The 24,238-nt window shown below is 35.1% G+C and overlaps 1 protein-coding gene and 1 pseudogene across 3 annotated transcripts; one reads left to right on the plus strand and one right to left on the minus strand.

Moving 5' to 3' along the window:
* Positions 1–282: 282 nt before the first annotated feature.
* LOC118038592 (homeobox-leucine zipper protein MERISTEM L1-like) lies at positions 283–4,719 on the plus strand (annotated as a pseudogene).
* Positions 4,720–10,946: 6,227 nt separating this feature from the next.
* LOC118038538 (disease resistance protein At4g27190) lies at positions 10,947–23,527 on the minus strand. 3 transcript variants are annotated; one of them, XM_035044919.2, is made up of 6 exons: positions 23,069–23,527; positions 17,324–17,418; positions 14,305–17,231; positions 12,799–13,581; positions 11,544–12,275; positions 10,947–11,427 (listed from the first exon to the last, which is right to left on the minus strand). In XM_035044919.2, exons 3-6 carry the CDS (start codon positions 17,218–17,220, stop codon positions 11,302–11,304), a joined length of 4,557 nt encoding a protein of 1,518 aa, XP_034900810.1. In that variant the 5' UTR covers positions 17,221–17,231; positions 17,324–17,418; positions 23,069–23,527; the 3' UTR covers positions 10,947–11,301. The 3 variants fall into 3 exon arrangements, with proteins under 3 accessions (XP_034900810.1, XP_034900817.1, XP_073260103.1); XM_035044926.2 differs by lacking the exon at positions 23,069–23,527 and adding an exon at positions 18,086–18,131; XM_073404002.1 differs by lacking the exons at positions 17,324–17,418; positions 23,069–23,527 and adding an exon at positions 18,086–18,116.
* Positions 23,528–24,238: the final 711 nt, after the last annotated feature.

The following is a 24,238-nucleotide window of genomic DNA, read 5'->3' on the forward strand; positions in this document are numbered from 1 at the left end:
TCTCTTTATTTATTTATATATATTTTTTTAAAATTTTAGTTTGTATGCGTCAGGTACAAATTCAAATGGTTTTTTTCAAAAAAAAATTGAGCTTAAATACATTTTGATTGGTGTTGATTTTTTCCAGATAATGATGATCGTAGTTTCATTTCTAGTCTTTGTGTTTTAGCTTTCATTTTTTATACAATTTGAAGATTGTTAAGGTAGAAGACTTGTGAAAACTAATTAATATAGAGAGATATGTTTGTACAAAAAATTTAACCTATTCAAACTAACATGAAAATGAATATATTCCAGATGGACATGTCCGAGTCGGAGGAGATCAGTCAAGATCAGGAGATAAGCAGTGATGAAGAAATGGTGCGTCCTGATATCACCGATGCGAGCTCAGTCAATGGTGATGGTTATAGTACTGATAGTGATTATAGTGAAATTGATGATACTGAAAATACGGAAAGGTGAGTTGTTAATGGAGATGTTGTTGCTACCTGCGATTTGATCATTTTATTTTGATGGTAAAGAGTTTTTCTTCTTCTTCTTTTTGATCAGTTCGGTTGAAGGGTTAGAGGAGATGAAGAGAACTACTGACGAGGAATTAGGGTTTGATCATGAAATAAATCCACAGGTAACTAGTCTTGCAAGATATATATGTGATTAATAACCTATCTGGAGATATTCATTATGACTAATTAAGATTTGCATGACATTTTCTAAAGTAACAGAAGAAAGAGTATGGCATTTTTAATGAAAAGCCCTAAAAAATCAAGCAAGTCCAATACCATTCTAAGATAAAAAACATATATATAAAGGCATCTTGTGCTAGCATTGTCATTGATTTTTCTTGTGGGGATTAATTTCTATAACATTCTATGATAGTAAATCTTGATCTCTAGCATATTTTGATGTTTCCCCCCTTTCCTTTAATCCCTTTCTTGGGTTGGGAGGGTTCATAAAAAAGAGATGTTTTTAAGATTTCTTTAGGGTTTATATATGGTGTCAAAGCTTAATTTTGTACTTCATTGATGATTCTTTTGGAGATTGATTTTAGCTTTGACTTACAGGATGATAACATGATCCAAAATAATGGATATGTTCCATTCAATTCAGATAATTGTCAGTCCCCTCAGATTTCTCCTCGAAGTGAGTTTGAGTCCGTGTCATTCACAAACATGCCTTTGGAAATAAATGATCGAGCTAGTGACCTTTTAATGGCAGTCTCAGTTGGTTCTGATGCAAACAAGAAAAAAATCAATGAGATGGCTGTTTCAGCCATGGACGAGCTAGTAAGAAAGTGCCTTGCAGGAGAACCTCTATGGCAGCACCGACAAGATTGTGACCTTGAGACTCTAAATGAAGGAGAATATATAAGAGAATTCCGTCCATTTGATGCAAGTCTAGGAGAGCTAATGAGAATAATTGAGATGGAAGATCCTCAAAATCTTGCAAACTTATATGAGAGCAATGCAAACACTAATGGAACTCAACACAAACCTATGTTTCAGCAAGATGCTGAAAAAAATTTCCTTCAAACTGAAGCTTCACGACATATAGGGTTTGTTCGTATGGATGCTACCAGCCTTGTCGAGTGCCTCATGGATGTGGTAGGGTTTCTTTCGTCTCTCTCTGTTTAAGTATTTAAACATTAACTCATTTAATCTAATGATGTTATCAAGTTTGGAACACAAAGGATAATTGTTTTTCTTATTTTGATAAACAGAAGCAATGGTCATCAGTTTTTTCTAATGTAGCAATGTTCAAGAACAACTGTACTTGGAGTCTTGTCAAGAGGAGTAGCTGGGAACTACAACGAAACGTTAAAAGTGGTAATTTAGTTCATCAAGCTGTTTCAGTATCATCATCCCCTTATATTAGTGAAATGGATTCTAAATGCCAATGGAATGCAATATTGTTGATTTCATTAGTTAGAATTGAGTTCATACTTGCAATGGGAGCTTCTATACTACACCATGAAACGTAAATAATCGCAAGGAGTCTTCAAGTATCATTGGATGTTCGATGAAACTAGTAAACTGTCTGGAAATTATACTGATAGATTCAACAAAACAAAAAAAATTGTTTACAGGTACCCTTTGGATACTTTAATGTTTTTTTTAGGAATCTTCAAGTAACTCAAGCATTGATTGCGAATAATACCCTTATGATCTGTTGCAATTATATGTATTGGTATGTGGGGGACAGTGTAGTTCTTCCAACCAACAAAATGTGCATATATATGAATAATCGATTTCATAAGATGTTCTCAATGCAATGCTTTACAGATGAAGGCAGAGTTTCATATGCCTACACCACTTGTTAATATTCGAGAGAGTCAGTTTGCAAGGTATTGTAAGCAGATAGGGCCTGGAACTTGGGGAGTTGTTGATGTATCCTTGGACAGTCTATTCCCTTATCCACTAGTAATTTTTCGGAGAAGACCATCAGGTTGTTTAATCGTAGAAATGCCGGATGGATACTCTAAGGTGATTACATGTGCCAATTGGAAAAGCATCCCTTTCTGTAGTTTACTTGAATTAAGCCTCCTATTAATTATATTTCCATGTTCCTGTCTTCATCAAATTCTGCAGGTTATTTGGGTTGAGCATGTGGAAGTCGAAAATAAATTTGTCCATAGAATGTTTTGGCCAATTGTTCTCCCTGGTTTTGCATTTAGCGCCATGCGTTGGGTTGCCAGCATAGTCCGACACTGTGAGCCAGTTGGGAATATAATCTCTACTTCCCTTGACAGTGGTAAAAACATTTCATTTTCTTCTAACTTTAAGCAACATATATATTGGTTAACCTGTTACAGTTTTGGTTTGATATTGCACAGCAACAATACCCCGAAATGGGAAAACAAGTGTGTTGAGGCTGGCTCGTAGAATGATGAGAAGCTTTTATCATGACAACAGTGCTTCTACTGACAATTTGTGGGTCCGAATATATCTATGTGATGATGGAGATTTTAGGTTAATGACTAAGACTATTTATGCCCTCAATGGAAGCCCTAGTTCGACTTTAGTTTTCACAACATCTCTTTGGGTTCCAGCTCCACCAAAGAGAGTCTTTGATTTCCTTCGCCATGGGGATTCTAGAAACAAGGTATCCATGATGCTTAAACTTTAAAGCATCGTTTCCCTTTGATGATGATTGTTCAATTTCTGCTTCTTTCCTCTTAAAATAAACGTATCCAAGTTAAACAAGCAGGGACTGCTACGAAATAATTAGAGGAAGTTTCGAACGAGGATTCATTTATCGATACCTCTTTAGCGTGTCCGTCGATTTTAGAAAGGAAACTAAATGGATCAGATCGATTTAATTAATTGTTAGCACTACTACTTCTGATTCATCTCGCTATAAATCATCTGTATCCCACACTGTTTTAGCATTATCGTTCAGATAGTTTTCATTATACTTAAAGCTAGTCTGGCATCAAATATTTTGGTAGAGTTTGATTACTGTCTTGAGTCAAGAAAGACTTCCAGGACAAAGAGGAAATGTCACGTCCTTCCTGTTCTAAAAGAACCAAAATTCACTGCAAAAATGTCTTGGATATTTATTTTTAAGTATCTATTTTCATTTTTATCTCTACAACTTTCTATCTCTTCTGTATTCTATATAAGGACACTAAACAAGCACAACCTCAAAGAACATTTGAACAACACCTATGTATCTTACATAAATATGAATAGCAGGAGTGGTTTTTTGAAATTGAATGTCTTACAGCAATCCATTAGTGCTATGGCATTAGCATCATGTTTCCTCCTCAAGTATGCTAGATTTGCAAGTAGAATTGTTATCTGCGCTGGCTTTTCATGCAGTGGGATTTGCTTGCCCGTGGATACGCAGTTCAAGAGATTATGCATATCATCAAGGGAGAAAGTCTGGAAAACCGTGTGTCTATCATGCAAGTGAATGTAAGTTGCCACTTTTTTCTTTCTTATTCAAATATGCTATAAACATATCCAAAATTTCAACTATATGAACCGCACATTAACAAAGAAAAGATTTCTTGATTATGCAGTCTGCTCCGAACCAGATAGAAATCTTGTACTTGCAAGAAAGTTACAGCCATCCAACTGGATCCTATGTTGTTCATGCTCCAATAGACATTCTTGTTGAATTAAACTCAACCTCTAGATGGTCAAGGAAGGCAACCACCAGCTGCCACCGACCAGCCACCAACCGACCAGCCGCCAGCCGCCAGCCACCAGCCGCAGCCGCCAGCCGCTCCCACAGCCGCCAGCCGCCTTCACACTTGAAGGTTGAATTTTCTTGTTTTGATTTCGTGTATAAATAGAGTGCCCAGCTTATGTTATATGTGTGGAGAGAATTGAGAGGAACACTAGAAAGAGAATAGAGAGAGAGAGGGCGTGTATTGTTAAGCTTTTGTGTGTAATTGCAAGCTTCGGTTTTGTGTAATAAAACAGTGTGTTTTATCCCCTCTGAGTGTTTCAAAGCCACCACCAGTGGTTTCTCCCACCAACAATTGGTATCAGAGCCCCGTTCGTCGGAAAACAGAAGTGTTTTGGGGTATATCCGAATTTTCAAAATTGTCAAAAACAAGTTTTGATCATTCCAAAGTGTAGAGCTCATCAAGACGAACTCACTGCCGCAAGAATCAGCCTGATCGGAGGAGGAGGTAGCCCACACGCGCCGCCTGAAGATTCTGCACTGTTATCCCACGCGCAGCCACTCGCGCCAGAGGAAGACGACGACTGACGTCCACGCGCGCCATATTGGAGCCGCGCCGAGCCGTATACGCCGAGTCCTAACCGAGCCATAAGCCGAGTCCAGCCGAGCCACAAGCCGAGCCGTATCTCACGCCGAGCCGAGCCGCGTTCCAGCCTCAGCCGAGTCGAAGGAATATTCCACAGAATATTCCACAGAATATTCCCAGAATATTCCCGGTTCAACCCAGTGGACCGCCCGCCGTACAGAATTGGTTTTGTGACCGGTTCACCCATTTTATGACCCGAGTTTAACAAAGTCAGACCGGTTCCCGACTATTTGGACCATTCCGGATCGATCTACAGTGTCCGTTTGGTCAAATTCGGCTCCCAGAAGGCGATATAGTCATTAAAAGAGCAAAATGACTACAGAAGGTACACATACACTCATTCCAAAGCTGACCAAAGACAACTATGATAGTTGGTGCATCAGATTGAAGGCATTCCTTGGGTCACAAGAGTGTTTGGATATTGTACAAACTGGTTATGATGAACCAGAGTCCAAAGAAAGAGAAGATGCTTTACAAGAGGCTCAGAAGCAAGCCTTAAAAGTCAACAGAAAGAAGGACAACAAAGCCAAGACCATCATCTACCAAGGTCTTGATGAAGATACATTCGAGATCATAGCTTCCGCTGAAACATCACATGATATATGGGAGGCTCTCCAACAGAAATACAAAGGTGCTGACAGAATCAAGAAGATTCGTCTTCAATCTTTGCGAGGTGACTTTGAGTTATTGCAAATGAAGTCCTCGGAGTCTATTTCTGATTATCACACAAGGATTATGGTGATAGTCAACCAGATGAGGAGAAATGGAGAAGCCCTCATCGATTCTCGAATTACGGAGAAAATTTTGAGATCCCTAGATTCAAAATTTGATCATGTTGTTGTCGCCATTGAAGAGTCCAAGGAAGTGGACAAGTTGACGGTTGATGAGCTTATGAGTTCCTTGCAAGCTCATGAGCAGAAGATCGTAAAGCGAAATGGAGATAAGGCAATTGAGCATGCCTTACAAGCAAAGCTGTCCCTCAAGGACAGATATGAGCAAGGGGAGACTTCATCAAGTGGCTACACCACTCAAGCAGGAAGTCAACAATCCAGAGGTGGATTTCAGAGATTCCAAGGAAGAGGTTCTTGGAATACAAGCTTTAGAGGAAGAGGTGGCAGAAACACCACTAGAGGAGGCCGAGGACAACAAGCATTCACTCCTAGAGGAAGAGGAGGCGGTTACAATAACCGTGACAAGAGGAATATCAAATGTTATAGTTGCAATCAGTTTGGGCACTATAGCGCTGAATGCCGATGGAAAGCTCCGTTGGAGATACGTGAGCAAGCTAACTATGTAGAGAAGGATGACAGAGAAGAAACTGCATTTCTTGTCCAACAAGGACTTGATAAGAAAAAGGAGGACATATGGTATCTAGATACTGGAGCCAGCAATCACATGTGCGGCTACCGAGAGTTATTTAGTAATTTAGATGAGACCAAGCAAGGTCTAGTTACTTTTGGAGATACCACAAAGGTTCCATTCAAAGGTAAAGGCAACATCCCAGTCAAGATGAAGAATGGCGATTCCAGCTACATCGCCGATGTCTATTATGTCCCAGCCATAAAACAGAACCTAATCAGCTTAGGTCAATTTTTGGAGAGAGGCTATACTTTTTACTCGGAGAATTGTCATCTAGCAATTAGAGACAACAATTGGAGATTAATGGCCTACGTGAAAATGTCCAAGAATAGGATGTTTCCTTTGAACATCCAGTATGATGCAGCAAGGTGCTTGAGTGCCATCACCAACAGTGAAGAATGGCTTTGGCACCTGAGGCTTGGACATCTGAATTTCACGAGTTTGAAGATGCTAGCAAGCAAGAAGATGGTCAAAGGTTTGCCTCACATTGATCATCCAGAAGAAGTCTGTGAGAGTTGTGTCCTCAGCAAACATCACAGATCCAGTTTTGCCAAAGAAGTCAACTGGAGAGCAAAGAGGCCACTGGAGTTAGTACACATAGATGTGTGTGGCCCGATAACGCCTATGTCGACTGGACAAAATAGGTACTTCCTCACTTTTACTGATGATTTTAGTAGAAAGACGTGGATATACTTTCTGAAGAGGAAGTCAGAAGTATTCAATTGTTTTAAAGATTTTAAAGCAATTGTGGAGAAGCAAACTGGTTATACGATCAGAACAGTGAGATCTGATCAAGGAGGAGAATATACAGCAAATGACTTTGAAGCCTTCTGTACACAACAAGGCATCAAACATCAGACGACACCAGCCTATACACCACAGCTGAATGGTGTAGCAGAAAGGAAGAATCGCACGATTCTTGACATGGCCAGAAGTTTGCTCAAAGCAAAGAAGCTGCCCAAGCAATACTGGGCTGAAGCTGTATCATGTGCAGTGTATCTGTTGAATCGCTGCCCAACTAGAAGTTTGCAAGGTATTACTCCAGAAGAAGCATGGAGTGGTCACAAACCAAGTGTTACTCATCTACGAGTCTTTGGTTGTGTGGCATATGCAAAGATCCCAGATGCAAGAAGGAGAAAGCTCGATGATAAGAGCGAGAAATGCATCTTTGTGGGATATGGTGAAAGAAGGATGGGATATAGGCTGTATAATCCCATCACGAAGAAGGTGATTACGAGTAGAGATGTTATCTTTGAAGAAGATAAATCTTGGGCATGGAATGATGATCAAGAAGCAGTCAGATGGATCAACACTGATTTGATCCTTGAAGGTGAAGAAGTACCAACAGTACTTATAGAAGAACCGATTGTGCCAGCAGCTGAACCACAAAGTCCAGTGTTTATGCCAGCAGCTGAACCACAAAGTCCGGTACACAGTTTTCCTGTCAATATGTGTTTGGTACCTAACGTAGTCATTCCTAAGAAGTTTAGGGTGCCAGAATTCATTAAATATATGGGAACTCAATGCCCTATAACTCATCTCAAAGCATACTGCAACAAAATGGCCGAGGTGGTTAATGATGAGAAATTGTTGATTCATTTCTTTAAAGATAGCTTAAGTGGCGCAGCCCTCACTTGGTATTTGCGATTGGATAATACCAAGGTTAAAAAATGGAAGGATTTAGTTGATGCCTTCATGAAGCAATATAAGTTCAATATAGACGTGGGGCCTGATCGGTTAAGCTTGCAAGCTATGGAGAAGAACAACAAGGAGTCCATAAGAGAATACGCCCGGAGATGGAGTAAGGTAGCTTCACAAGTTAATCCTTCCATTTTGGAAAAAGAGATGATTAGTTTATTTTCCAACACTTTTAAAGCTCTGTAATTTGACTACTTGGTTAGAAGCTCTGCACAACATTTTATTGACCTGGTTATTATAGCTGAGAGGATTGAACAAGCAATTGAGTTAGGTAAAATTGTTGATTCGACTGAAAAGAATGGTTTCACCGAAAAAGGAAAGGACACTGAAGGGGGTTGCCAAGACACTTACCGTTCCTACAATTAACTTCTTTGCACCGACTCCAAGATATCAACTATTTTGAAAATAAAGCTATGGTGATAGTAGGTCGAGAATGGTCTGCATGTGACTGCAACTAAGTGTTGAAAAGATGTCTTTGTTGAGGAAAATGAATGATTGAAAGATTCAAGAAATTCCAATCAGTGATCACTAAATGTTTAGCCCCTTTATGTGTTATCATGCCAGTATTCATGTTGGCATAAGATCTTTGTTGTTAAACTTCTTTTCCAAAGTTTCAATGAAATAATGAGTTTCTCATTCAATCGTGTTTATGACCAAGCATTATTCATCTTCTTAAGAGAGTTTTCTTATAAGAACTTACGAATACACCTTTGAAGCCTCGCGTGATCTCATAGACGCAATTCATCTCTTGTACCAAAATCCATTTCCCTATTGGAGTTTTGAAAAAATTGATCTGGCATTTTGATTTAAAAAATAATTTGATGTTCATTCAAAAATGATATTTTTAACATTCTACTTGTAGAATGACAATTGAAACAAGCAACTCTATCATTGAGGTGACTAAATTATAAACCAAAAAAAAGGAAAAAAAGAAAAAAGAAATGAATAAACACCCTTACCCTATAACTCTTGAATCATGTGTTTTTAAATGTATGAATAATGGTATGTAGTGAACTCGTTACTCATGACTCATGAAATGTATCTTTGCAAAGACCAAACCATCATACCGGATGAGGTCAAAGTTTATTGATCTTAACTGCTTGCGCTTGAAATGAGGAAAGGTCATCTTTGTTATTCCTTTCACGTTCTGAAATAAGTACATCCCTTGTGATCCCCTTTTGAGCCTGAATAATTTTTCTTTCATGAAAAAAATCCTGACTAAGATCACACCCCACACTAGGGGCAAGAGAAAATTTCAATGAGAAAAGAGAAAAAGCCGTGAGAAAGCCAAAAAAAGCATAAAAGCTCAAGAAACTTAAATGCTAGGGGCATACTCAAATCACTAGAAAAAGTGACTTCCAAGATAAAGTGAGTATGTCCTTACAAAGCAATAAGAAAAAGAGAAGAAGCAGCAAATCAAGAAGAACGGCAAAATAAAATGTGAATGACGTCAAGAGTCAAACTGTTGATAGTGATCCTCGGTCTTTGAAACCCTGAAACACTCTTTGGGCCTTATGAATCCTTTTCTTTCATAGCCAAGAACCACAGCCTACGTTACGTGCCTGTAGAAGTCCTTTCTAATCAAGCATGCAAGCGACCTAAAACAATAGACAATGCTCTCAAAATGCAAAGAATACTTTTTTCATAAGATTCATGACATCAAGAATAAACTACTCATTATTATTCATGCTGATAAAAAATTAATGATTCAAAAAGAGCGTTTTCTCATACAAAACCTCGAGCGTTTTCTCGAACCATTCACTTTGAAACAAAAGGTCATCTCATGATGTATTTTTACTGAAGATCTCATTGCCAAACACAAGAGCAAATAACCTCTTTTCCAAGAAAGAAAATAATCAAGGAGTTGCAAGATTTCAAAAGCAAATTGTTTTAGATTCACATCGAAATAATTTTTGTTTTCAAAATGCAAGATCAAGATTTCAAGATTCATTCTAGACCCATATTCCTTCACCAAACTAAAAAGGAGAGAAATGAGAGAATGACCTTCGAAATAATTTTTTTTGTATTTATGATTAGGGTTTTTTTTTTTTTGTTAAAAATACATTTGAAAAGCATTCATATTTATTTATTTTGCTAAAAAACATTTCTGACCTATAGTAAAGTGCGAGTCAAATAACTACTAATATAGCTATAGTGAGTGTCTTTTTAGTATATGTGGATGTAGGAAGCAATGTGTTATATTATTAGTTAGATATAACTTACCTATTCATTATTAAAAAAACATAAAATAAATAAATATATTAATAGAAACCTAAAAGAGATCGACTGAAACAATAGTCTCCGAGAGAAAATACTGTGAATTCACACAATGTTTACTTTCTCTTTTTTTGTCTTTTTTTTTATCAATGATCTTTGATGATGAATTGATTAAGATTTGAGACGGGTAATGTATTTTCATTTGTCTTTTTTATGGTTATCTTGCTCTCAGTAAAACATCTTGATATTATAACGATGCTTAATTTGACAAAAAAAAATAAAATTGTTATTTGTAAGAAATTGAAAATGAAAAGATCAAAATTGAAACAAATAAAAAACCAATTTAAAAAAAAAATATGGTGTCAACTTTGCCTTTTGTTTTTTGCTTTTGATCATTTACTTTTTTTTTTTTTTAAAAAATAATCTTTCAATGTTGTGTTAATTGGAATTTAAAGTCAGTAATTTTATATAAGCATCTAGAACTAAATAAAAAGCCGCACCATTGGTTTGGTGCCCGACTTTACAAAAAAGAAATCGATTATATTATTTGAGAAAAAATAAAAATAAAAAGACCAAAATTAAAACATGAAAAAAAAAATAGGAAGCCTTAAAAAAACAAATTGTGTCAACCCCTCCATGCCTTGTAATTTTGATAAATTTTCTTTTTGGCCCTGTTAGTTTAGAAATGAATCTTTTTAATACAAAACTTTATTTTACTTGTATTTTAGTTCTTGAGTTTGATCAGAAAAGAAAGATAGAAGATTAATGGAAGCCAGCAAGGTATTTGCTCGAAAAAACCATTCAACATAAGATTGCTCTGCTAGTAAAACATGATATCAGTATCAAACTTTTGAACAAAGTCTCATTCATCTTGAGATTTGAATGCCCAAATATATTCACATACTCATCCAATGACATTTTTAATAATGCATTATGCATTAGAAACAGAACATCAAACAAAGAGTTCAGTATCAAGGAGAACGCATGAAAGTCCACACATTAAACCAAAAGAAACACAAATGGGCAAGCAAACATACGCCCTTACTTCATATTTTTGAGGTTCCACCAATCAAAAACATATTCGCAGCACCAATCTTGAAATCATGTAACAGCTAACCAACCTTGCCTGATGCAAACATGAAGAAAAAAGACGATCCATGATTTAATTCAACCATTAAAATTTCAGGGTAAAGGAGAGGATAAATAATTGCAGCTATATCACCTGGTTTGGGCAAGAAAGAATTATTAGACTAGCAATCATCATCATCATCATCATCTTCTTCTTCTTCTACTACTACTACTTCTTTCCACCCGTTATTTCTGGTCCACTCTATATTAATGCTTGAATCTTCAGCTACTTCGGATACCTCAGATACCTGTAAACCAATTCAAGCATGGCATGCTCATTTTAACTTGTAAATCATATTATTGAGCGAAACAAGAGACAAACACATTAAAAGAGAGGTAAGAAATCAAGTCAAATCAGCAGCACCTGCGATTGAGCACTCATTGAACCATCTGGTGTAGTAGCAAATTTTGTGGTAAGCTTTGGACATTGATGGACCTTCAACTTCTCCAAACGAGGGAATAAGAAATAATCACACCATCCGAAACTAAAACAGACAATACTTGATAATTGTTCTAGCGACAACTCCTTTAGATTAGGAAGCACTATCTCCTTCTCAACGTTGATAGGTGAAGCTTGATCATTGAAGACATATTCCAGTTTACCACACTCTTTTATGATGATAGTTTTTAATTTTGGGAAGCAAGGAGACTCTGGAATTATTTCCCTTTCACCATCATTTTCTCTGATAATATGCTTCAATTCACCGCATTTACTTATCTCAAGTCTTTTTAGCTTTGGCAGACTTTGAGCGAGGGACGGTGTAAAGATAAATGTCAGTTTGTCGAGATAATCCAACTTCAGATGAGCAAGACTTTGGAGGCTGACATTCCTGGTGGGCCCCTTCCATATACATTTGAGCCCAGGTAACCTTTGCAGCCGTAACTCTGTTAAAGATGACAGCAGCTCCTTCTCCTCACTGCGTCCTTCATCAGGCAGCTCACCTAATTCAAATACCTCTTCCAATGATTTACAGCTGTCAACAGTCACCTCCTTTAGATTTTTCAGAGCTCGAAGCAATTTTGCTGGAAATAGAGTGCGAACATCCCCACAATCGTCCACTCGTCCAATTTCTAATCTTTGTAAGAAGCCGTTTTGCTGTCCATGGACGGCCATCTTATCAGAGAACAATTTTATATTTTTTCACTCTCATAAGAAAAAAATTATATGATGTATAAATAGGAGAAAAAAATAGAAAAAACAGGATTAAATACTTCTTAGAGATTACATGTTATTGTTTCATTTTTTTTCTTAATTAGAGATAATTTGAATAATAATTAGATTTTTGTGAAAAATGGTTACTAATATTTTTGAAGATATTTTAATTGAATTAAATACTTGAACACACAATTTATGTTCTTATATATTAAATCTAACAGATAATATGATTTCTATGATTACTTTTTGGTATTAATATCGCAAACAACAATGAGCAATAAAGAATAAAAAAATCATAAAAAATAAAAATAAGCTACTATGTTTGTTATATAATTAAAAACAAATCAAACCAATTACTTTACTTTTAGAAATTGGGAGGAAGAAAGAATAAATTATCAATTACTTCAGTTTCAAAAATTTGGAGGAAGAAATCAACATTATTTGAGAGATATAAAGGACGTACTTGGAGCTGTGCAAACAAATTTCCAAATTCTTTGTGGCCATCAAATTTTAGAATTCGCAAAGAAGGCAATTGGGCAGCAAAATTCTTTGGACCAAAAAAGCTGTAATTTGATCTGGAAGAAAGATCCAATTCACTTAGCCGAGGGAACTTGATGATGCCATCTGTGGTCAGTGCGTCTCCTTCTCCACTATAAAATATCTGCTTTAAATTGTCAGCATCATAAATCTGCATCTTAACCAGGTTCAGAAGGCTTGGAGACACAGATACAGGGAAGACATATTCCAGTTTACCACACTCTTCTATGATGATAATTTTTAATTTGGGGAAGCGAGGAGACTCTGGAATTATTTCCCTTTCACCATCCTTTTCTCTGATAATATGCTTCAATTCACCGCATCTACTTATCTCAAGTCTTTTTAGCTTTGGCAGACTTTGAGCGAGGGACGGTGTAAAGATAAATGTCAGTTTGTCGAGATAATCCAAGTTCAGATGAGCAAGATTTTGGAGGCTGACATGTCTGGTGGGCCCCTTCCATATGCATTTGAGCTCAGGTAACCTTTGCAGCTGTAACTTTGTTAAAGATGACAGCAGCTCCTTCTCCTCACTGCGTCCTTCATCAGGCAGCTCACCTAATTCAAATACCTCTTCCAATGATCTGCAGTCCTCAATTTCCACCCTCCATGGATTTTTCAAAGCTTGCAGCAATTTTGCTGGAAATGGAGCGCGAACATCCCCACAATCCTTCACTCGTACAATTTCTAATCTTTGTAAGAAGCCGTTTTGCTGTCCATGGACGGCCATCTTATCAGAGAACAATTTTATATTTTTTCACTCTCATAAAAAAAAATTATATGATGTATAAATAGGAGAAAAAAAAGGATTAAATACTTCTTAGAGATTACATATTATTATTTCAGTTTTTTTTCTTAATTAGAGATAAGTTGAATAATAATTAGATTTTTGCGAAAAAAGGTTAAAACAACGCCTAATAATTAGTTTCATGTAAAAAATAAAAATAAAAATAGTAACTAATATTTTTATTTTAGTTATAAAGTTAATGAATTTTTAAAGATATTTTAATTGAATTAAATATTCCAACACAAAATAAGCTAATATGATTTCTATGATTAATTGTTGGTATTAAGTTTCTTATATTTATATATGTTTAGATAAAACAAAAAAATAAGCAGTGACGAAGAAAGAATAAATCTAACAGATAATATAAATGACGTAAACGATGAGGCAGTTAAATCTAACAGATAATATATTTCAAATGAGGCAGTTATATCTAACAGATAATATGTTCTTCCATATGATTAATTTTTAATAACGCAAACAACAATGAGGCAGTTAAGATTCTTATATTTATATATGTTTAGATAAAAAAAATCATAAAAAATAAAAATAAGCATTTTTCAATTACTTTACTTTTAGAAATAGGGAGGAAGAAAGAATAAATTATCGCAATTGACAATTTAAATTAGTGGAGAAATATAAAGTACGTACTTGTAGCTGTGCCAACCAATTACCCACTTCTTCGTGGCCTTCAATGGTTAAGTTTTGCAAAGGCAATTGAGCATCAAAATTTGTTGGACCTAAAAAGCTGTAATTTGATCTGAACCCAAGAGACAATTCTCTTAGCCGAGGGAACTTGATGCTGTCATCTTTGTTATGAGACAAAGAGACCGGAAAGATATATTCCAGTTTATCACAGATAGATACACGGAGAGTTTTTAATTCTGGGAAGTAAGACTCTTGAATTATTTCCCTTTCACCATCCTCTTCTCTGATAATATGCTTCAATTCACCGCAACTACTTATGTGAAGGCTTTCTAGCTTTGGTAGACTCTGAGCGAGGGATGTTGTGAAGATAAATGTCAGTTTGTCGAGAGAATACAACTCCAGATTAATAAGACTTTGGAGGTTGACATTTCTGGTGGGCCCCTTCCATATGCATTTGAGCTCAGGTAAGCATGACAGCTCTAAAGTTGTTAAGGATGACAGCAGCGGCATCTCCTCCTCCTCACTGCTTCCTTCATCAGCCTCACCCAATTCAAATACCTCTTCCAATGATTCACCGCTGTAAAGAATCACCTCCTTTAGATTTTTTAAACCTTGCCGCAATCTTGCTGGAAACAGAGTGAAAACATCCTCACAATCTATCACTTTTACAAATTCTAATTTATGTAAAAACAATTGCTTAAATGTCTTCGCATTGAAGGATGTACCATACAAACTTAATCTTCTCGAGGATGGGTATTGTCCTGCATCAGTCCCATACCCTAATATTATATCATATTTGCGCAAGCTAACTGGAAAAACAAAATCTCTGGGAATGCATTCAACCTTCGGTATCCTCAATGATAATACGGCTAACTGAGACAACGAATTTAGTTCTGTTAGGCTTGCATTCATTCCTCCTGTGCTGTCACATCCAACAACATCCCATCCATTAAAGCTGCGATGCCCGATCAACAGCTCTTCTAACTTCTTCAACCTTCCAATCAAATTCACAGGGATCCTTCTTAGGCTTCGACAACCTGTCACATCCAACAACCTTAACTCCTTGAGCTCTCCTATTTCTTCAGGTAATTCTTCAATGAATAAGCACCACATAAGACCAAGAATCTTAAGTCTCTGTAGCTTTCTCAACCAAATGAGGTCCTTGCATTCACACCAGATCAACACCAACGATTGAAGTTTCGTTGAGAGTTCGAGTGATTGCAATGACAAACACCCTCCCTTCACAGACAAAACTTCAATTTCTTTCATCCCTTCAAAAAACCTCTCTGGAACATTCAAACCATAAGCCACTTCTAATAATAGAACTTTGAGCCGTGGACATACCAATCCTTCAGGAAGTTCAGCTAGTTTATTGCCCATTAACGAAATTGTTGTACAACCTTCAAAGCTTTTACCCGTCCATTGCCACTTCTCTAACCCTAAGCCAGCCTTTACCATGAATCCATAATCTTCTGATGATGCTATCTGAATAGCAAAGTCACGAACAAGGTCATGCATTCTCACATGTTCTTCAGTTTCAGAGCCCAACAGCATGCAACAATCTTTGAGGTTTTCGATGGCCACATAAACTCGTTTCCTTGCATCTTCAATGGGCTCCGCATCTTGATGTAACCCATAGCCAACTGCATATCTCGACAAGTCCTCGATTGGAATGTCATAGTCTTCTGGAAATAAACAGCATAGCACGAAACATGACTTGGTTTCCTCGAGCTTCAAATAATCATAGCTCAACTTAAGACATGTATAAGCATTATTTTTTTCGTCAATTTGTTCCATGCGCGCAAATTGAGATTCTTTGAGCTGTCTAGACGCTGATTCCCACTGAAGTGCAGATGCATCTCTTAGCGCCCTTCCCACTGTCACAAGTGCTATAGGCAAGCCTTGGCATTCTCTCGCAACCTCCCTTGCCACTGTGTTCAAGGTAGAGTTCCCATCACGTAAACCTGCATTGATTCTGAATAAATCCCATGCTTCTTTTTCAGTTAGGGGACTTAACAACACTCTTTGCTGGCACACCATTGAAGAACATACGCCTTGACGACGTGTTGTTAGAAGAATTTTACAACCCCCGTGATCAACATCAAATGGGATTCCTATCCCTTTCAAGTCAATATATTCCCAAACATCATCTAGGATTATTAGCATCTTCTTTCCCTGCAGTCTCTTCCATAATCGAGCTGCTCTCCCTTCTTTACTCTTTTCTTCAATTTTCAAACCTAACATATCTGCCATTCGGTTCTGAATGTCTATGACATTTGGATTCTGCGACACCGTAGCCATCAAAAGTTCATCAAACAGCTGCAACTCTTTGGCTTTCCTGCCTACTTCTTTTACCAGGGTGGTTTTACCCACCCCTCCCATTCCGTACAGTCCGATCATATTGACACTGTCATCTTTGAGAGCTTCCATAATCTGTTTGAAAGCTTCTTTTGAAGATTCTGAGGGCGTGAATTCCTTCGATGGGAGAAATTCTATGGGCTGAGGAGGAGCTTTGTCGGCCACTTTTGTAAACTTTGTTTCTAAAAGTTTTCTGAAAGTCTCCGACTTCTTGGCCAGTGCCTTGCTTAACTTGAATTGTCCCATGCAGTTTGGACACCAAGTAAAGTATTTGCCATTATTTCCTATTTCATTTTCCAAAGGCTTCGCAACTTCAATTTCGTTTTTTGCATCTTCCAGCCACTTTTTGACACCTTTCTTAATTTCTTCAGCATTCCTTTCAGAAGCTTCGACATCTTTTTGCAGACCATCTAGTGCTAAAGCAAGGTTCTCCTTTCGTTCTTTGAATTCTTCAACAAAATTGTTGAAACAGAACATGTAACGGAACTGCCTTCCTACTGGTTCCACCATGAGCTCTGCTATCTTAGATATAACGGATCCACCCACACTTTCAAGAGCCATTTTCCACAGGTCTGAAAATCAAAGAAATAAGGATACAGAACGTGAGAGTGAGTCACTACAAGTAAAACAGGCGCAGAGAGAATGGGAATAGGAACTTCATTACCTTAATTTGGGAAAATATGTGAGAAAAGCACTGGCAATCAATGAAATAGCGGGAGGAAGAAAAGGAGAAGGCCTCTAGCTCTGTATGGAATCCAGCTTCAAAAGCAACAAGGCAAGGTTCAAACTGACACTTGTGAGTTGAAGTAGTAATTCCCATTAAAAATGCATCTTGATGACATAATTAAGATAATATAGAGACAGTGACAGAGAAATAAAGAAACGAATGAAAGGTTCAGGATAATCACATAGACGCCTCCCTGGATGATACCAGCTCGCTTCCAACAACAAATATAATTAACCTAAGCTATGATCGGTCAGTTTTTTTTCGTTTTCTTATCTTTTGTTTTTTTTTAAAAAAAACAGATCAACAAGGGAAAAGACTTGCAAAGAAGTAGAATTACTGGAACGAACTCAACAAAGAATCAAACTCAAAAAAATAAAAGTAATTGTCTATGAGAAGCATTTCTGTGTCACACTCAAGTAATTTGATTGACCTATTACATTATACAAATTAATAATAATTGTAATAATAATAAAAGAACTAGGTTTTTGATGGCATCCAGAGTGCTGTAACTTTCAAATAAAGAGGCTTGTGCATGTGGTGTTATGCTGTTCATGTAGGCTAAGATCTCCTATGAATACATTTGTAAAATCATACAACTGTATTCTTTTTATTAAGCTGCTAATTTATGCAGCTTTAGCTCATGTTCTCTCTATTCTGATTTTATCTTTCTCTTTACATGATATAAGAGCAGGTTCTTACCTCTTGAAGTCTGCTGGATAAACCTATCAGCAGAAGATCCTGAACCAATCTCCTCTTTCCCGTAGTCTTCCGTCCTGAATTGGGAAAGGATCCAAAATCAACAACCGGTCCGGGAGATTGTTTGTGTGAAAAGAAACGGCTGAAAGATGAAATGTGAAGGTTATGGTGAGAAATTAGATGACAAACTTACTTTGTCCTACTAATGCTTTTGCTTTCATTGTTTCGAAAGTAAAAGAGACATGAACATAATCATTTCCTTCCTTTTACTTTTCACTTCTTTGTAATATTGGATTGCGAACGGGATGGTGCTTAGAGGGGCCAGTTTTTCTTTTCCTTTCTTTTTAAAATCTTATGCCTTGGGTGAGGAAATTAGTGGTGCTAGAGACTAACTTTTTTCTTATGGTGCAGAGAATAACTTAAAAAAAAAAAAAAAAAAAAAAGTCGAAAGAATCGAGTTTCCGTTTTAGCTCAGGTTGGAAGCAAGGCTGAAAGTTAAGATTATTTTAAAAGAATTTTTATTGGAAGTTTTTGTGGATTTGTGATTAAGTAATTTGTGACAACTTAATTTTGAATAAATTATTTAAAATTAAAAAAATTAAATTTTTAAATAATAAATCTTTAAATAACTATAAATATATCTAACGAGATCTTCAGGCAATGAGATGTTCATGTAATAATTCTATTCCATTAGGCAATATCAACAGTTTTCGCAAAGATTCTACTACCAATGTGTCAATATTACACAGGAACAAAATGCTAGAGAATAACTTCTTAAAAAAAAAAATCGAGAATTTTCCTTGCTAGCAATGGAGAATTCTTTAGCATTTTCAATTGAAAATTGAGGATTGAGATAGACCCAGGTTATAACCAAATCGAGTTTAAAAGAAATAAAAAAAGTCAAATAAGGGATCGTGCATGAACTAACAAAAACTTTGAGATAATGACTACAACACTAAATCAACACTTTATTCATGTTAAATAACAAAGATTAATTGACCTAATTTTTTTACTTGTTACTTTAGCGATCGCTAGCAAGGTACCTGCTTAAAAAAGACCATTGAACAAGAGATGAACCATTCAGCAAAGGATTCTGCTAGGAAAACATGAAATTGTTCTTCTATTTGATATTTGTTTCAATCTTCTAAGCAAATAGTACAGCATCAAGTCTCAGTCACCTATTAACGAAATTGTTGTATTTCTAATGCAAATGCTAATAAAAAAGTTTAGCCAGCATGACACCTTAAATTAAAAAAATAACATGTGAATATAAATATTTATATTATAATCATGCATCTCAGAAAATCACTTGACGCAACAAGTAGGGTAGAGAAATATAAGACTTTTAGGAAATTGTTTCACTGTAAAATGGCTGAAGGATCTTTAATAAGCACTTATATTAAAAAAAATTAGGTCAATTAATCTTTGTTATTTAACATGAATAAAGTGTTGATTTAGTGTTGTAGTCATTATCTCAAAGTTTTTGTTAGTTCATGCACGATCCCTTATTTGACTTTTTTTATTTCTTTTAAACTCGATTTGGTTATAACCTGGGTCTATCTCAATCCTCAATTTTCAATTGAAAATGCTAAAGAATTCTCCATTGCTAGCAAATAATAAATGTTAAGCATGATAAATCTTATTTAAATTAAAAAGCTGAAAATGAACGCATCTACTCTTGCAAGAATGGACTAAAATCCGCATAATTAAATAGTACTGTTACTGTAAACTACTAGGAAATTCATGGGTAGAGCCAAAAACCTAACAATAGCATTGATTCCATCAAGTAAGGGGCTTTAGTTTCATACCTGTTGATCTGCTTCATATACACTTGGACCTCTTATTTTATTTTATATTGGTTGGATCTAAACTTAATCCAATACAAAATTAACATTTGTTATTTATTTAAGATAAATGATATCGCTTTAACATATTAGCGTACACTTAATATGATTAAATTTAATTTTAATTAATTAACATCTCACCGTAATAAATTTTACCATTTGCAACCAAAAAACAATTGACACCTTATTAATATAATCAATATAGTAGAAAAAATATAGTGATTTTAAACAATTCATTAAAATGTTTGTAAATGTTTTTATTTTGTGACGAGGATTCTCATGTTATCTTTTATGTATTGTCGCTATCATACATGGACGCGTGACATGGGGGTCATTTGAATTTGTCACCTAGTTGTTTAGGTCAAGGTCACTTAAAAATACGAGAATACTAGTCCTGTTACAGATTTGAGAGTAAATGACTAGTTGTGGCTAAAGAATATATTAACACTCCTAGCGCACCTTACCTAGGTAAGTTACTTTGTGATTAGATGTGGTTTAAAGATTTTGATGGTTTTCTGATATATCTATAGTTTAGGATTGGGATTTACTTGTACGAATAAATTTGATGTTTAATAATTTATTATGGACTCTTGTACCCAGATAAATTCATAGAAAAAAAAAGTTCTTCGTAATTTGTGTATTACGGTAAAATTTCTCTCAATAAAAAATCATGAATATTTAGAATAACTTTGAAGATTTTCTGGTCAACTCCAATATTTTCAAATATCAGCCTCACTTATAGGTATAGCATTTTATATCATGATTTTTAACCATTAATTCTCGTTAATTAAAAAATAGTGGTTTATTAAAATATTGACCAAATTCACATTAATTTAATAAACTAGTTATTAAATTCTAAAATGTATATTCATATATAATATTTTAATTTTTTTAAATAAAGAATATTTTTAAAAAGTATGTGCCACAATACCAAATTATAGTATAAATTAAAAGAGAAAGGAGTTTTCTCTTCATCAATGTTCACTTATATTCATTTTACTATGGATATTAATAGTGAATTTTTTGAAAATTTCCAATTTGGCACTCAATTATTTTTTTCACAATTGAGCTCTTTTAAATCCAAATTAGAGCCTAATTGCATATTTTTTTCAAGGATGAGGGTTGAATTGAAAGACATAGGACTGAAGTGAAAAACTCGACTAAAATAAGTTGTGGCTTTGCAATTTGTTTGCAAAGTTCATTTTAGTCCCTATAATTTTTTATCATTGTATTTTGATATTAAACTTTATTATCCTCTATTTTTAATTTTTTTTGTGTAAGAGAGAGAGAGGATCACCATATTTTGTTTTAGAGAGAGAAAGTTGTTGAGCATTTTAGCCACCAAAACGGTTGATTTTTATGTCAAATTATTATATCTTAATTTAACAAGGTTCCTTAAATGTTTTCTAGGTGTTTTGGATTAAAATGGGTTGAAGACAAGTTTTATGTTACAGTTGGGTTTTTTTACCAAATTGGTCAAAGTTTTTTTAGCTTTTTTTTTTTTTTTTAAAAAAAAAAAACAGATCAACAAAAGAAAAGACTTGCAAAAAAGGAGAATTACTAAAGGAAACTCAACAAAGAATCAAACTCAAGCAATTAAAATAATTTTCTATGATGACCATCTCTGTATCACACATTTCCGTAATATGATTGACCTATAACATAAATAAAGCCCTGCAAACAATTAAATTATGCTTCAAAAGCAACAAGACAAGGTATAAAGTATACCAACAAAAATAGTTTACTAACTGACGCTTGTGAGTTAAAGCAGTAATTAATTCCCATTCAAAACATTGCATTTTGATAATATAGAGACAGTAACAATCAAATAATTAAAAAAAATAAAATAATGTGTAAAAGTACTTACCTAGCAAAGAAAGAAACGAATGAAAGGTTCAGGATAATCACTTAGACATCTCCATGGATGATACCAGATCGCTTCCACCAACAAATATAATTAAATATTTATATTATAATTATGCATGACACATAAAATTCAAAAATAACATGAGAATATAAATTTTTATAGTATAATTATGCAGGGTAGAGAAATATAAGACTTCTAGGAAATTGGTTCTTTTATATTAAAAAATTGGGTCAATTAATCTTTGTTATTTAATATGAATAAAGTGTTGATTTATAAGTCTTGTAGTCATTATCTCAAAGCTTTTGTTAGTTCATTATAAATTAGAATTAATAGAAACACACTCACCTTATATATGAATGGAAGGTTCATGCACGATCACTTGGTCGACACTCACACACTTGATAACACCTTAATTTGATCTATCGATCGATTCCAACCACAAATATAATTTATCTAAGGAGTTATGTATGTGATCTTACTATAGGTAGGTATGGTCTCTCAAGGGGACATTAGCGAAAAGAATTGAAAAGGAGAAAATAACTAGTTGAATGAAGGAAGCTCTCTGCCACTTCCCTATACATCATCACACTCCATAAAGGAAAAAGAGACATTCCTTACTTGAAGTTTGCTTTACTTGTGATGTAGGCTAAGGACAACAACATCTGCAAGCTAAGGAAATAATATTTATTATAACCATAAGATTGTGGGTTGGGACAAAAGAAAGAATTGATTCGATCAAGGAAGGTGTCTAGAGATGACCTTGCCGTTAAGGAAATAACCATAGAAACTATGGAGCCCACTGTTTATTAATCCATTTCTATTTATTAAAATTACTTGCAAAGGCGTGTGGGCTTGTCTAAGGCTCACATGCACGTGCCTGAGTTTTGTTGTAAGAGGACGAGTCATGTGTTTGGTTTTTTTTATTAGTCATTTTAGTTTTTTATTTTTATTTTTTTAATATATTTTTTGAATTTTTATTTTTTAGTATTGAGTTTTTTTTATTAAATTTTATTTTTTAATACTGAGTTAATAATAAATTAATTTTTATATTTTTTATCAAGTAATAAATTCAATTACTACAATACCGTTTATGTATTTATATCTATTTCTAAGCCTCCAAGAGTTTTGTTGACTTTTTCTATTCTCTTTTATTTTCAAAACATCACATTAAATTGTATTCTTTTTATTAAGCTGCTAATTTATGCAGCTTTAGCTCATGTTCTCTCTATTCTGATTTTATCTTTTTCTTTACATGATATAAGAGCAGGTTCTTACCTCTTGAAGTCTGCTGCATAAACCTCCTATCAGCAGAAGATCGTGAACCGATCCCAAATCACAGCTTCAATCCCCACCACAACCAATCTCCTCTTTCCCGTAGTCTCTCGTCCTCAATTGGGAAATGATCCAAAATCAACAACTGGTCCGGGAGATAGTTTGTGTGAAAAGAAATGGCTGAGAGTTGAAATGTGAAGGTTATGGTGAGAAATTAAATGACAAACTTACTTTGTCCTACTAATGCTTTTGCTTTCATTGTTTCGAAAGTAAAAGAGACATAAACACAAGCATTTCCTTCCTTTTACTTTCCACTTCTTAGAGGGGCCAGTTTTTCTTTTCCTTTCTTTTTAAAATCTTATGCCTTGGGTGAGGAAATTAGTGGAGCATTAGGCTTTTTAAAAGACAACAAAAAGAAGCAATGTCTAATCATCTTTTGATATGGTGGTCTTCCATGATCAGTTTGTTAATTCATTTTGTCGCACGTGTGCGGCGGTGCGACGATCGTCCACCCTCAAGGAAAAAAAAAAATTGGTATAGGGTTTTATTCCTGGCAAAACATAGGAGTCAAGGAATTCTTGTCTCCTATCAATAAAAAAAAATGAAAAGGGCGTCGCCACCTAGTATTCTGGTTACTAGGAACCTTAACTGGTCTTTAGAGATCGGGTACGAAGACTGGTTGCGTAAAGGGAAGGTATTAGCACCCCAACTACGCCCTACCTAAGGTAGGCTGCATTGTTTTAATGTCTGATAAAATCTAAAATCGTGTTGTGGTTGTTAATATTATTGTTCGGAATACGCATTACATGTAATGTCATATCCCAGGTTCTATTATTTATTCGGAATATGTATTACGTATAATGTCATACCCTGGATATTAAAAGATAAACAAAATAAAATTTTGTTGTGTTTTTGAAATTTTGACCAATATTCTCTTGACTTTAATAAACTGGTTATTAAAGCCAAAATGCATGCTAAAACATTGTTTGTTTGTTTTTTTCTGTATGAAAAATACAAAATGATTTTTTAGCTTTTGAGACACTTGGCCGTATGCACAAAAACATTTTTTTTTTAATAATTTTTTTTATACTTTTGGAATGTTTGCCGAAAACCGGGTATTTTAATACCGGAGTTATATTATTGCGATGTAAAATACAGACTGATATTAAGCAA

The sequence above is a fragment of the Populus alba genome, chromosome 1 (genome assembly GCF_005239225.2).
Source record: "Populus alba chromosome 1, ASM523922v2, whole genome shotgun sequence".
Classification (NCBI taxonomy): Eukaryota; Viridiplantae; Streptophyta; class Magnoliopsida; order Malpighiales; family Salicaceae; genus Populus; species Populus alba.